The sequence below is a fragment of the Salvia splendens genome, chromosome 4 (assembly GCF_004379255.2).
Source record: "Salvia splendens isolate huo1 chromosome 4, SspV2, whole genome shotgun sequence".
Lineage (NCBI taxonomy): Eukaryota > Viridiplantae > Streptophyta > Magnoliopsida > Lamiales > Lamiaceae > Salvia > Salvia splendens.
In genome coordinates, this window is record NC_056035.1 from 37,647,367 (window position 1) to 37,662,710 (window position 15,344).

The following is a 15,344-nucleotide window of genomic DNA, read 5'->3' on the forward strand; positions in this document are numbered from 1 at the left end:
TCGATGAAGTTGGGAACGAACCCTCATTTAATGTCTACCATATTTCTGATTAATAAATGCCATTTTTTCCTATTTGTACTACTATAAGATGTGAAATTATACCAGAACACCTAGATGAAGTTTGTTTTGTTTGAGATGATTATTCCTTGCAATCGAAGATTGTATTCAATCATGGATTGTTGAATTATTAAGTGCTTCTCAAGGGGCATACATACTTAATATCAATTTAATGCTGTATACTCCCACCAACTTAGGTAACAGTACAGAAATATATTTGAAAATCCATTTTTTTATAAAATACTATACTAGTAGAACCCAGATTCGCCCAAATATTAAGGTAGAAAAAGCTTCTGAAAAATCACGAAATATATAGAACATGGAGATCCATATATATTCTGGTCAAAGCCTCTAAATGGACTACCAAGCAAAGAAAGAAGACATTCATTTGGTTGTTTAGGAAGGCAAAAGGATATATTTCATCTCTAGCAATAAGAATACCAGAAACGAAACCTTGCAGCTGAAGTGTTTTGTTCCCAAACACAACGACCATCTCCAAAATCATTTGTCCTACACTCCCACGTTCTCAACAAGTTTGTTGTTTTGTGAATAGGCAACAAGAACAACGTCGAGAATAATCGTACAAGGCACCCATCCTTCGCCCAATAGTCGAACCAGATGCTAGTGTGTCACATTCCCTACTTTCATCCGTATACCTTTCTCGTCTTGCAGGAAATTGACTTTATGACTTAGACACAACTACAACAAGTTTGCGCACATAACTTCAATTGTATGAGTTTTTAATGATCTCATTGGAATATATTATAATTATCAATAGAATGTAAGTGGTTTAATTATTACAATTGTCCCAACACATTAACTTGTGCCTAGCTAGTAAGGACATTGTATTATCAATAATGAACATGAGCATCCACTATATGTTCATATTTCTTAGTATGTCCCATGCAGCAAAAAGTATATTCATGATTCATGACTCATAATATATGAAACACGGAAGAACGCTACTCTTCCGTGCTTCATCGCTGTTTCACTATCGATTTACTTTGCATCAGCAATGTAAACCTGGCCGCCATATACAGCTATAATGCAAATACAGTAAGTACTCAAATCACCAACAAGTAATGCACTGATCTCAGAACATTTTCCACCATAGAGCGAAAGTTCCACTCAAGTAGGCTAAAATTAAAATAGGTGCCCAATAATGTTGAAAGAATCACATAAATTAGTCTAAAAATCGGGAAGCCTGGTTCTTTATAAGATTAAGAACCATTGTCTATTATCCCAAACCTAAAACAGGGATTCCACTGAACCAGCAGGATGTGGAGCCATACTTATTCCCAGGATAGCAACGAGCCTCAGCAAGAAGCAGGGGTGCATATTTTACGGACTGTGGACGCAAGTTGTGTAGCACATATAGCTGAAGATGATATAAGGGCAATAAATATATGACAAAACGGTGTCATTTATGTGGCATCCATTTGCTTTGCTTCATTGATCACAGGATCTGGATAATCATTCAAAACCTGGAGCAGGGAGGAAGACTTAATTCTAGACAAAAGCTCAAGAAATATATAAAAAGTACAAAAGATAATCTCATACATATGATAAGACAGCCACAGGAAAGCTGACAAAGGGGAAGAAAGCTCAATGTACACAATTGAGGATATCAGTATACCTGATTAAGGTAAAAAGAGACGTATGCATCAACGGCAGCATATTTTAATTGTTCGTTTGATAGAACATTAACTTCCCAATTGCCTAGCCTGAGTATATTTGGCTTGGGGAGCTACAAGAATCAATTACACTAGTTAGAGTAGGTCGAAGTTGAATTTACTCTAAAGATAACAAATCAGCGCTTTCAAGTGAACGATGCATGCAATCATTGTTTATTACCACCGTATATAATTCATAGCAGGTGAACTTTCTTCAAACACCGCGTAATAGTTTGTAGCAGGCTGAGAATCCAAGTAAAATACAAGCAGTATGACTCTAAAATCAGTAATTCATATGTAAGGAACTGCATGTGCTAAAATTTGTGAAAGCATGAGCTAATTAGAAATGCACAAGCTCTACATACAAGACATGACAGTATTGGCATCTAAGCTATATGCACATTTTAATTTGTGGCAGAATCAGGATGCCAGCTGTAGTCGCAACAGAATGCACCACACTTGCACAGGTAAACTTAAAATTATTTACAAATACTGATTTCTAAGATGCTTGATTAAGATCAGGGGGGTTCTATACCTAGTTCTTGCCTACAGAACTTACCCTAGTCATTCATAGGTCATGGTCGGGGGTTCAGAAATCTTAAGGCCATCCACAACGCTGTTCCTATACCGTTCCTAAACCGTTCCTTAAACTACTATTTGCGGGCCCCACTGTACTTTTTTACTCCATTCCTTAACTAAGGAACAGAACCTGCAACCCTCCGTTCCTTAACCGTTCCTTAACCGTTCCTTAAATTACTATTCATTCAATTTCATTTTTTATTTTTATTTCCAACTCAATTCAATTAAAACAAACACACTTTAATAAAATTAAAATAACATTACAACTTAAAATTCAAAAAAATAGAAAAAGACATAATTAAAATCCTAAAAAAATAAAAATTGACATAATTTAAAATACAATTTTATAGAGACAACCAAGAATAAGTTTGTCCCACATCGAAAGTGGAACATAAAACATTCAAGGATGTCTCTATAAAATAGAGACAACCAAGAATGAGTTTGTCCCACATCGAAAGTGGAACATAAAACATTCAAGGTTGTCTCTATAAAATAGAGATAACCAAGAATGAGTTTGTCCCACATCGAAAGTGGAACATGAAACATTCAAGGATGTCTCTATAAAAGAGAGACAACCAAGAAAGAGTTTTTCCCACATCGAAAGTGGAACATAAAACATTCAAGGATGTCTCTATAAAATAGAGATAATCAAGAATGAGTTTGTCCCACATCGAAAGTGGAACATAAAATATTCAAGGATGTCTCTATAAAATAGAGACAACCAAGATGAGTTTGTCCCACATCGAAAGTGAAACAAAAAACATTCAAGGATGTCTCTATAAAATAGAGATAACCAAGAATGAGTTTGTCCCACATCGAAAGTGGAACATGAAACATTCAAGGATGTCTCTATAAAAGAGAGACAACCAAGAATGAGTTTTTCCCACATCGAAAGTGAAACAAAAAACATTCAAGGATGTCTCTATAAAATAGAGATAACCAAGAATGAGTTTGTCCCACATCGAAAGTGGAACATGAAACATTCAAGGATGTCTCTATAAAAGAGAGACAACCAAGAATGAGTTTTTCCCACATCGAAAGTGGAACATAAAACATTCAAGGATGTCTCTATAAAAGAGAGACAACCAAGAATGGGTTTCATAAATTCGCAAGCCCATCAAATATATATGGGCTAATACGAATTTCTAGTATTCATTTATTTGTAAAAATTGTTTTTAAATATAAAAAACAATTTTTATAAATAAAAATATTTTTTTTATTAAATTCGATTTTTTTAAAAAAAAAATCGAATTATTGCGTCACCGTGACGACGCCCACTCACGGGGCAGCGAGTGGGCGTCACGCGTCGAATGGGAGGCCACCACGTCGCCTCGGCGCGTGGCGGAACGTGTCGTGCCGCGTCTCGCGGGAACGGCACCCGGCACGGCACCTGCACGGAATGGCGACGACACGGGCGGCTGCAACGCGTGCCGCCGCGGTTCCGTTCCTCCGGAACGAAATAAGGCACCGCAACGGCACGCGTTGCGGATGCTCTAAACATGATAATGTTTATATGACCATGTAGCTTATCTATTTTAAATAAGGGAGAGTTGCTATTTATATCATAGCTTTGTGTTGACTCTGGTCAATCTCGTAACTTTTGAAACCAAAAATTAAAATCATAACTTTTCAATATTGCAGAATTGTCTCACCCATTCAATCTTGGGTGAAAACCGTGGGTGATGTGTCAGCCGGAATTTCCTAACGGACAATACATTAGTCGTCCAGTGAACAAAACAAAATCAGTTGGTGATCCTCAAAACTGCGATTTTTATATGAAAATAAGAACTTTTTATATTCCTTTTAGGGTATAGGGATGTGGTTGGAATGTTGGTGGTTGAAGGCAGCATGATGACGTCGGAAGTTGGGGGGTGAAGTGATGGCCGTCATGAAGGTCAAGCTATGCCCTCCGAGAGAGAGAGAGAGAGAGAGATGGGCAAAGCCATGGTTTGGAGAACTTTTTAATATCTTAAAATTTCAGAAACCAAAACAACATTGTTTTGTACACATTTGTGCCACATAGTCAGCGACATAATGTAAGCAAATACACGTAAGCGGCACATCATCTAAACTGACACACGTAGACACCCAAAAAATTGCTGTGGGACAAGTGTTAAACATTAAAAAGTTACGATTTTAATTTCCGGTCCAAAAGGTTATGGGATTGACTACAAGTGAACGCAAACTTATGATTTACATGACAACTATCCTTTAAACAATGATGCAAAAAGTCAGCAAGAGGTTATGTGTTATGTAGCCCTTGCTACCTCCGCTTTGGCCTAAACGGACGCTCTAAGGGCCAAACAAGGATGTGTGATTATAGGATCATTTCATGCATTTACACATCAGCAGCCGACCACTTTGGAAGTTCTCAAATGGGTGGTAAGTGACTAACCGACAAAATCATTAGCAATTTTTTTCAATTAAAATGCAGCAAATGGCATATTTTTTCTTATGCAGCAACCAAAATAATCTAACAAACAGTTTATTTATTTAAAAAGAATTACAAATAATTTGTGTATTAAATATATCCCAGACAATTATATTAATTATTTTACTTTAATTTTACACTACAACTTGACTGCACCCTTGTAGTACATACAACTAAAACAATAATCTCAGATTGAAAGTTTTCAAAATTTCCCCAAAATGAAAAGTTTCCACAGTTATTGTTCAAGTACCTTTTTGCATAACAGCATTTCAGTTAAAGATGATAAACCCCACTTCTTACGGTCTCCAAGCTTTTGATTGGCTCTATCAGAAAGATCTTGGAAAGTGTTGATTGATACATCGTAATCTTTCCAAAGCTTTCTTGCATCATTTGCAATGCCAGCACCCACCTATGCACATATGAAGCAGAAATGATAGGCTCTAATAAGAATATAAAAGATGTAACCAAAATTTCAAATAATGTTTTTGATACTTGAATATGCAAATCAGCACCTTTAAGGAAGTGTCATCTTCAAGAAGGCTTTGCAAATTTTTAGGAATTCCAGAATGAATTAAGTGCAACACATGGCAACAGCTATTATCGCCACATATCTGCATAACTGCAACCTTCCCAGGTGAAACACCTGCAAAAAATGGCAATTTAATTTTATGAACTAGAAAATTTGTGTTCACACTTCCTAGTTGAAAAAAACACACCCAACATATCCAATTGAAACGATTTATTTGAAATAAAGTTCCCATTCCTAAAGAAGCACAAACGCACTGACATCTTCAAAATTTTGTCCCTTCTCAAATGTACCCCTGAGGCTTACTCTTGTGATACTGGTTCCTAATAACCCAGCTTACTCCCGTGAATATGATTGTTTCCAAACCTAAACAAGTTAATGTGGCTACAGAATCTAAGATAAGATTCAGCATCTAGCCATGTATTTGTGGATGTAAATGGGCATAATGTACATAAGCAATGACAAAATTGGCAGACAGAGCATGCTAGTAAGTAATACACAATATTTTGGTTCACTCAAAACTTTCAGACAAAAATTGAAATTAATCACTTCTATGCAGTACAAATAAATAGAATAAATACATAAGTGGTATGCCAAAACCAAAAAATCATGCATATACAAGAAATGGTCAATGTTCACTTCATTTCATTATCTAAAGAACTTCTATACTTTTTATTTTATATTTTTTGGAGTAGCAATTTAATTGAAAAGAAATAAAGAGAATCAGTGATAATTAAACAATTGTGGAAAAAATAGAAGACATGAAATTTTTAATTTTGAGTCCCATTGATATCAAAGCTTATGGTGTGGAAAGTATCCTAACTTATCATACACATCTGAGATACTCCACCAGCCACATCTAGTTTCCCTGTACATTGTTTAAAATTTATCGATTGGTGTATGTCTCCTTGCTATTTTTTAATTCAGAAAGTAGGAAGTGCAAAATAGGATTCCAACAATGAAACATTAAGCGCTTATTAAATTAGAATTAATGATTGAAAGGAGCCTTAAGACCATGGATTTCTGATGTGGGACTAATCTCTGATATTACAATCTCTGATATTACAGGTATATATATCTCCAGTCTCCATAAAGGGAAACTCATTTGTCTTGGGCATTGTGCAAGAGTATTACTCCCTCCGTTCCACAGTAATAGAGGCGTTGAGCACTCGTTTTAGAAAAATGATAATAAATAGTAAAGTAGAGAAATAGTAAAGTAAAATAGAGAATAGGGTAGATAATACTCTTCTCTACACTATTCTCTATCTTACTTTACTCTTTCTCTACTTTAACCATTTATTATCATTTTTTCAAAACGTGTGCTCAAAATGAAATGCCTCTATTACTGTGGAACGGACGGAGTAGTTAAAGTGAAGAATGAGTAAAGTAAGAGAGAGAATAATGTAGAGAAGAGTCTTATCTAAACTATTCTCTCTCTTGTTTTACTCTTTCCCCACTTTAACTATTTATTATCATTTTTCTAAAACGAGTGCAGAAAAGGAAATGACTCAACTACCGCGGAACGGATGGAGTACTTAAATTGAAAAAGGATAAACATATTGGGTTGATTGAGGCAAATTAAGCAAGGTGGGGTTCAGCTAGAGAGTAGAGACCCTTCTTGAGCCATCTCCAAATTCATTTTGAAGGTATAAAGATCAATAAAAAAATTATGGATCACTCTTGAGTCTTGAAACCTTCAACACAAGAAGCATTTTGTTTCACATTCATGTTATTTGAAGTCATTTTGACTAAGTCAGTCACATATTCACAAATTACAAAATTTATTTTCATCATTCGCCATATGACATATAGCAACCAGCAAGGACATACATGCATACCCCGGTCTCACGAGAAGCCACTAATTACTTCTTTTGGCTACTCGGATAAGCCAGGACAGACAGGCCCATTGACTAATCCCCCCTTATTATAGTAGCCTAATGTTGATAGCCTTAAGTCCCTAACACAACCCACTACAAGTGCTCCATGGAATATAATTATAGTCAATTCCGATGAGAAGGTTTCTAGGTATCACCTTGTTGTATCTTATCGCTTATGATGATAGCATCAAGTTGCTCATGTGCTTGAATTCATTTTCAGATTCAAATTGGCACCTTTGGCCTCACATAATTATGAAAAAAATTGGAATAATTATAGCATATCAATTCAGTCTAATTCACGTAGTTACTACGTAGGATATACCTCTTCTGAATGAGGGTCTCCACTCGAGATCCAGACCAAGGTAGCACTGACCACCATCCTTTTTCTTAGCTTCTACAAAATCTAGAAGCTCCTGTGCAGATCTTTCTACCTCTTTCTTTGTTCTGCTATACACAATACGACCTCCAAATTTTATCTCTGAGCAAAAATAAAGCGCAAGGTTATCATTTCTGAAGGTAAAAAAGGGCTGATAAATAATTGCTTTTACACAGGAAAATAAAGGAATAACAGGTCTCACACACCAGCAGAAATGCCAGCTAAATTGACTTTATGTATGTAGGAACTTCAATATAAAACAGGATACGAGATTAAAGTAATTATAAATTTGCTAAACATAGTATAACTGCAAGTACCTTGAAAATGTGAAACCGGGGATCTAGTTCTACCATAACAGCGGCTAGAGCAAGAAGAAAAGGAGGAATTTGGAATGTTCAAACCCCGTTGTTGCTGCTGCTGCTGCTGAGAAGCAAAGAGAGAGCTGGGCAACCGCCGCCGTAGCTTGGGCGGAGAGCGGGCGGAGGCATCATCATCGAGCCGGTGGCGCTTAACGGAGGAAATTACGGTGTCGATTGCGCGGAGATCTTCATCGGTGAGGGGATAATCCCAATCGGAATCTGAATTAGGCATTTCCATCCCCTTCCCCTTTTCGAAAATCTTCGCAAATTGCGCGGGCACTTTGCATTCGTATTTGCTATCTACACTACACAAAATCATTTATAGTGAAAAAATTATCCAAATATGACCGAGCATATAAATTTAGGAACAGTTTTTGGACTCACAAGAGGAGGCTTCTCAATTGTCGAAGGCTTCCATGCATTGACATTTTCTGTGTGTTTTGCTTCGCAAACCACTTCAGTTATAACTTGTCGTTTAAATTCCGATAAAACCCTAAAATGCAGTTTCAGAGGAGATTAAAAAATCGTTAACCGGCGATTCGAAAGCCGTGGGATAAATTCAGAAAATGAGAGAGAAGTTGCGAGGAAGGAAGGAGGTCGAGTTTCAGCTGTGAGAATTGAATATCGGAATAATGGGTTTAATCGGCGATTTTGCCGCCGATAAACCGAGAAGAATAATTTCAAATTGAGACAAGAGCGGCGGCGGGAAGTTTTCTATCGCCGGTAAACTGATTTATTGATATTTTGGGATAATTATCTCTCTTTGAAACAATGTCAAATTATATTTATCTTATAGTAATACTTAAAAATAAAATTATTGAATTATGAAATTTTAATTATGTTCATCGCTTCATTGTATATATTAAATGACAATCAACCTAACGTTATACAGTGAAATAAAATAAAATAGAAAAAATAAAAATAATTATTTTAATAAAAAGATATTGTAGTACTATAGAAAATGTTATTTTAGATAATTAAGAAAATAAGAAACTTCTTAATTTAATAGTATTTCATTTTTAAATATTTAATATTGATCAGAATGTGGCCATATTTTGTATTGTAATATTCCTAATATTTTTATAATTATACAAATATATAAATTTTTAACAAATAAAAAGATAATTAGTTTGTTACTACCGAATATAGAGGCAAGCAATAATATCCAGAATATAAAGAAAGAATCGAGCTAAATCAAAATATTAAAGTCAGTTCCAAAAATAATTTTATTTTTTGAGATAGGGAATATCCAAATTTTAATTATATAAGGGTGGTGATAAAATGCAAACTCATATATTGTACAAATTCCAATGTTTTCAACACAGTGTCAACACAACTTCAGCACAATGTCAATACAGTGTAAAATTTCAAAATTTTGATGTCAACATAATGTCAACACGGTGCCAAATAATTTAGAGTTTGTACAATATTTATACATTCCAATTACTTTATCAGTATAAGTTATAACAAAATCTAATTTCCCTTTTTTTCAACTGGTGTTTTGCTTATACTATAAAATTTCTCCTTATGTGAGCACTCACAGCGGTGAGCAACCCACCGTCCGTGCCAGCGGCACGGAGACGGTATCCGCCGCTGCGCTCCCGCCGCTGGCAAGGCACTGCTCGATGCCGATGCATCGATGTTAATAGTACTTTTACAAATGCATTTTATGTGCAAAATATTTTCTCCAATACATTAGGCTTTATAGCCGAGGATAGCGTGAATGAAGACGACGAAGAGCCCGCGTTGGAGGATGACGACGCGTCGACAAGTGAACCCAGCATGGAAAGCTCGCGGCCTCGATGTCAAACTCAACCCCTCGATCATTTCCGAGATTATGTTTTTCGTAAGCTAGGGTATTTATATTTTTGCATTGTAAGTTGGAGTATTTATTTTTTTGCATAATGCCCCAAATTTTTCTATTTTTTTTAGTTGTTCTCGGCATCGAACGTTTAGCCAAAAAAAATTCTTTGTTTCTAATGCTCAATTGACGGAGTGTTAGACTTCTACTGTGGACGCAGAAATTATTAATGGCCGGGGCTTTACTATAGTACTTATTTCATCCCAAAAGAATATATATAATTTGAGTTTGATATGAGCTTTTATGTAAAATTGGTAAAGTAAGAGAGAGATTGAGAGAAAAAGTAAGTAACGTATTGTTAGTGGAGAATGAGTTACACCTCATTAGAAAGAAAAAAATGTCTAAAATTAGAAAATGCATATTATTGTGGAACAGACAAAAAGGGAAATAGTGCATATTCTTGTAGGACGGGTGAATGTTTTTTTTATACTCTAAGTGATAGTACATTTTTGAAGATATCTAACTTTAATTGATACTCCACATTTCTTAAAATGGAAATGTCATTATTTATAGATTAAAGGTTCTTTTTGGTCCTAAATATATGGAGATTTTATGATTTTGGTTCAAAACATTATCTTTTGAATTATTCGGTCCCTCAAAAATAAAAACGGGTCACATTTAGTCCGAATTGGATGGAAATGGTTAAATTTAACGGTCGATGAATATTAATTAAATTTTGACTGGATTAAGTTAAGAATTAAGTTAAAAATTACACTTTCGGAGTCGGTCCCCTCTCCTTCGCCACCATCTCCGAAGGGCCGAGGTCAGTTTCAGGAAAATCGAGGCGGCGCAGGGATGGGTGCATTTGACGGTGTCGATCTGCGACACGCTACGGACGTGCTTCGCGGTGGAAGGGAAGAGGAGGGAGATTGAGCTGGTGGTTGACACTGTATGGTGGCGGCGGAGAGGGGATCGGCTCCGGCGGTGGAGGGGAGAGGATCGGCTCCGGCAGTGTAATTTTTAACTTAATTCTTAACTTAATCCGGTCAAAATTTAATTAATATTCGTTAACCGTTAAATTTAACCATTTCCGTTCAATTCAGACTAAATGTGACCCGTTTTTATTTTTAAGGGATCGAATAATTTAAAAGATAATATTTTGGATAAAAATCATAAAATCTACATATATTCAAGACTAAAAAGAACCTTTAATCTTATTTCTATGTACAAAATATGCTACTTGGGAGCTCAAAACTGCTTATCTGATAGCATTAAAATACTCTATATCACATTTTAAAAATGATTTTTTATACAAACAAATCTTCTTCTTCTTCCTAAATACGGCAGCCATTTTTTCCTTTCAAATCTTCTGCAAGTTTTCTATTCTCAGAATTTATTCAGCCCCTCCATATCATTCAGCTCCAGTGATTTATTCTTCAATTATATTTATTTGGGAAGGGCTAAAAACTGTTTTTAATAATATTAAAAAAAATTGAAGTAGAAAAATACTAAAAAAAATTGTTGGGGAGGGCTAAAGCCCCTCATTCCCTCCTGCTAATGCTTCTACGGTTGATTAGGAGCTTCAATTTACATTAAGTGATTATTAAATGTGAAATAGGGAGTACAAAAAATTCAAGTAAATCATCTTTAGGCCTAATGTTATTGACTCTATATTACATCTAGCTAAAATCTTTTGAGCCCATACGACCCAACAGCTCCAAGCGACAGAATTTCCAATTCCAGCACAGATCAGATTTCTGCCGCTACATTGTAACACCTTCCCTCTCCTACAAAGTTAATTCACACAATTACTCCCTCCTTCCCTCAAAATTTGTCACCGATGAAGTTCTGGGATTGGTACTTGAAGATAGCAGTTGGGTCAGCGATGGTTGGAGGTTCAATGGAGCTTTTCATGATCAAAACTGGTTTCTGTGTGAGATCCCTCCTTCTCCCTTCCAATGTCTTTAATTTTCCCACCCCCACCAACACACACATTAAGGGTTCGTGAATCTATGTATTTGTTTAGTTTGATTTGTTTTTTTTTTGTGTTTATCAACCGTTAATCAGTGAGAAGCCATTCCTGAATTGAGTGCTATGAGTTTTAATTTTGTATATTTGGTCAGGGAGATGTTGGAATTATTGATTTTCTTTCCCTGGTCTATTGTTGGTGGTTCGGATACCTCTGAAATTAGGCTAATTGTAAAAGAATGTGAAAAAAGAAGATGTCCATGCTTTGATTATGCTTCCAGAGTTTAATCTTGAACATGAAATTGCTGCAATGATGCACTATTGAAGTATTGTGCTTAAGTTTGAAGACTGGATTAAATGATATTGAAATTTAGTGCCCGTTTGGGTTTGGGAGTTTAGTGAGTATGCTAAATCTAAGGTTTTGTCAATTCACTTAGGGTTTCTTTGTTGGGGATAAAGCTTGATGTTTGAATTTGAATATGATGTCTTCTACCATATAAGGTTTCAATATTGTTATGTTTGCTTAGATGTGTTACATTATGAGAACATATATGAACAATGGTAGGAGAGTGAAATTATCGTAGTTAAGCAAACAAGACACTAGCATATCATAAGTATCTATCGCACCCTTTTCGTGCATAGAAAACAAGCCCTTAGGGTAGTGAGTTACTTAAATTTTGAAATGGCTATCCCTTTTGGCAGAGCGCTATGAATTAAAGAATTGCTAGTTAATTTTGTTATTAGATTTAGAACAGCGCAGCATAATGTTTGAGTTTTTAATTGACCGATGCAAATCCATTGAGTTATTTTAGCTGTACATGTTTGTAGAATTGTAGTTGTAGTGTGTCCACTTAGTCAACTTCGTATTCTGATACCTTATGTGAGAGCACTATTTCACAGAGTCAGTGTTGCAATATGCTTGTAGTCTATTCAATTCATTTTTCTTTGCTGGTTATAGTGAGTAGAACCTCTTCTGCTACTGATTTTTAGCATATTCTTGTATGTTTTTTCCTAAATTAAGCAGACGATAAAGTAGCAGTTTTGGAGTCAGAGAAGAGGGCTTGGGAGAGTTCGCCTGAAGCTCAAGCCATGAGAGACGCTCTGAATCCTTGGCGGCATCAGGAGAAGGAAGCTGAAAAAAGTTCCTAGTCGCGTTAGAATTGGTTGTTTCATAAAACTTCAGATCTTGATATAAACTAGTACGGATTGTTAGACTTCATCTTGAGTATCATATGGTTGATACTTGGAAGCCGCTTAATAATTTAGAAATTATGTGCAAAATCATAATTATGTGAAAGTTTGTATACTTGGACACAACTGCTCCATTTAGAAATTAGAAGTGATGTGTCTGCAGAAATTTATGTAAAGTCATTGTTGATTTACAGGTCCGGAGTATGGTTTGCATCTCTTCTACAGTGGATGAAATTTATGAAAAATACGATGCACCTATCGTCTTACATTACACCCTCAGATTTATCTTCCCTTGTCTGCAGAAAGCACGCAATTTGTTCCAAGGCAAAATATTCTGAATTGAAATTGGCAGATCAGAAACTCAATTACTGCCTTTGCTGCAGGTTTTATTGTCGAGTCGATTGACTGGTTTGAGCGGAGATGGCGAGTGTATGTTGATAGATGTTTGTTTGGGTGCATCTTGTCTTTCATACATGATGTCATTCGCTCATAACGCTTCCGCTTCTTTTGAGTTCATGTATTGTTGAGATACCATCTCACTTGGGGGTGGGCAGGTACGGTATATTTTACCGAAACCACCGTACCGTATACCTTACCGTAAAATCGGTATGTGAAAATATCATACCTTTACCTTACCAATATTTTCAGTACACCGAACTTCGGTATACCTAATTTTCGGTATGATGAATTTCCATACCCATACCGTACCTCATTTTCGGTATACCATACTTTTGCGGTATACCTTACTTTCAACATCAATAAAAATAGATAATTTGAGTTTTTAGAATGTTATTTATATTTTATAATTTAAAACATATATTAAATATATTTTATTCATAATTATATTTTTATTTCACAATAGATTTTATAATTAAAAAATATATAAAATTATATTTTATATATAATTATATTCATATTTTACGGTATATACCAAATTTCGGTATGTTGTGGTATATGAAAATTCATACTGTTACCTTACTGAAATCTTTCGGTAGGGTATCATACCGTACCGAAAATTATGATATACTAAAAATTCGGTATTTTCGGTATTTTTTCGGTACGATAAGACCGGTATTTCGGTATTTCCCCCCGCTCTCACTCGAGTTTATGTGATATTTTGATTCTATTCAACTTATTTTCATTATTGCCAATGTTCTCATTCTTCTTGTCATCTTTAATCCTCCTTCTTTGGGCTCGATCAACTGAGTTTTTTCTTGCATGGTAAGTCAGGGTATTTATTTTCTTGAATGGTAAGTTAGGATATTTATTTTCTTGCATGGTAAGTTTTTATTTTGATTTCCATAATTGACAGAGTCAAGCAAATCTATAAGCTCATTTCTCGGTTTTCTTTGTTGATTATTTCTCATATCGCATAAGAGAGTCGAATCAATCTGGTTCCTAGGATTACAAATAAAAAACATAGCTATTCTTTTTAAATCCAAGAATAAAAAAAATTATCTTTTAATTATCCTTTTCTATTGCAAAAAATCATAACAAACTGCCTCCCTCTACTCGATGGGTTTTTCCGTGACGATAAAATTATCTCACAATCTTCGAATGCCGATCACTCAATAGGGGTAATACCCTCATCAAACATCGCCATCATTGTGGATGACTCCCTCTATTGAAGTGACCAGAGGACTCTTGTCCGAAGCCTGCGAATCACCTACGTTTACAAGCATATTGCAATTTTATATATCAAACAAAATATACATAGACAATGTCATAACTAAATATAACAAAAGTAAACACACATATATATTTTAGTAGTATTACATTAGCTCAAAACAATAATGATTCTTGTGTTATTGAAAATACTCGAGTTGCAAAAATTATTAGTCGAGTAGACATCAGCATGTCAACGAGCCTGGAGGGGCACTCAGACGAGAGCAGATGAGGGCGGAGGATGGAGGAAGGTGGCGCGCCTGCCGTTGCACACCGGAAGAAGAGAGACTGACAATTTTTTGTGCACTTATCCGGATTTTTTAAAGCTAATTAGTTCATACTACTAGTCGTTTGAGAAAGGGCAAGGTGCTTAATTCGTAGCAAACCCTTGCCTAGAGATTTTATTTGGAAATGCATTAGAGCACCCTCAATGGTGTAGATGTCCCGACGGACTTCCTAAAAACACCTTCTACCACGTCATAAGAACGTCCCACTGCACTGCCGCGTCATAAGGACATTCCACTGCACAATGTCGGACATCCCGACGGACATCCACAATAATAAAAATTCACAAATTCCCCAAATTAAACAATTTACGGAATTAAAATTTCGACACGGAAAAAAATAAAAATCGGGGCGTCCGCGCGAGACGTCCCTCGTGGCACCGCAATGACAGACGTCCCGCGCTGACGTTGCCGGAAGGCCGTGGACGTCCGCATTCACCCCTCTCACGTTTAATGGCGGACGTCCCTTCGTACACCGGACACTCCGGTCGGACGTCCGCGAGATGCTCTTAAAAAATAAAAACCAAATTCGAATTGTAACAAGAGGTAATTTGGAA

At 35.8% G+C, this 15,344-nt stretch overlaps 1 protein-coding gene and 1 long non-coding RNA gene across 3 annotated transcripts; one reads left to right on the forward strand and one right to left on the reverse strand.

Moving 5' to 3' along the window:
• Positions 1-1,158: 1,158 nt before the first annotated feature.
• On the reverse strand, positions 1,159-8,619 carry LOC121798194 (Werner Syndrome-like exonuclease). Of its 2 annotated transcripts, none has more exons than XM_042197073.1 (7): positions 8,263-8,619; positions 7,837-8,178; positions 7,466-7,621; positions 5,253-5,383; positions 4,991-5,149; positions 1,694-1,804; positions 1,159-1,541 (listed from the first exon to the last, which is right to left on the reverse strand). In XM_042197073.1, exons 2-7 carry the CDS (start codon positions 8,114-8,116, stop codon positions 1,482-1,484), a joined length of 897 nt encoding a protein of 298 aa, XP_042053007.1. In that variant the 5' UTR covers positions 8,117-8,178; positions 8,263-8,619; the 3' UTR covers positions 1,159-1,481. The 2 variants fall into 2 exon arrangements, with proteins under 2 accessions (XP_042053007.1, XP_042053006.1); XM_042197072.1 differs by having other exon boundaries at positions 7,837-8,183.
• Positions 8,620-11,012: 2,393 nt separating this feature from the next.
• LOC121798578 lies at positions 11,013-13,109 on the forward strand. Its single transcript, XR_006050073.1, has 2 exons — positions 11,013-11,610; positions 12,672-13,109. It is a non-coding gene; the product is annotated as an uncharacterized LOC121798578 (long non-coding RNA).
• Positions 13,110-15,344: the final 2,235 nt, after the last annotated feature.

What these genes read in the sequence shown, in the direction of transcription:
- LOC121798194 (XM_042197072.1), bottom strand. Translation starts at nt 8,306, where the DNA reads ATGTCAATGCATGGAAGCCTTCGACAATTGAGAAGCCTCCTCTT. An exon ending in CAATTGAGAAGCCTCCTCTT is followed by an intron (nt 8,184 to 8,262) that starts GTGAGTCCAAAA and finishes GATTTTGTGTAG; the next exon opens with TGTAGATAGCAAATACGAAT. An exon ending in GAGACCCTCATTCAGAAGAG is followed by an intron (nt 5,384 to 7,465) that starts GTATATCCTACG and finishes CATTTTTTGCAG; the next exon opens with GTGTTTCACCTGGGAAGGTT.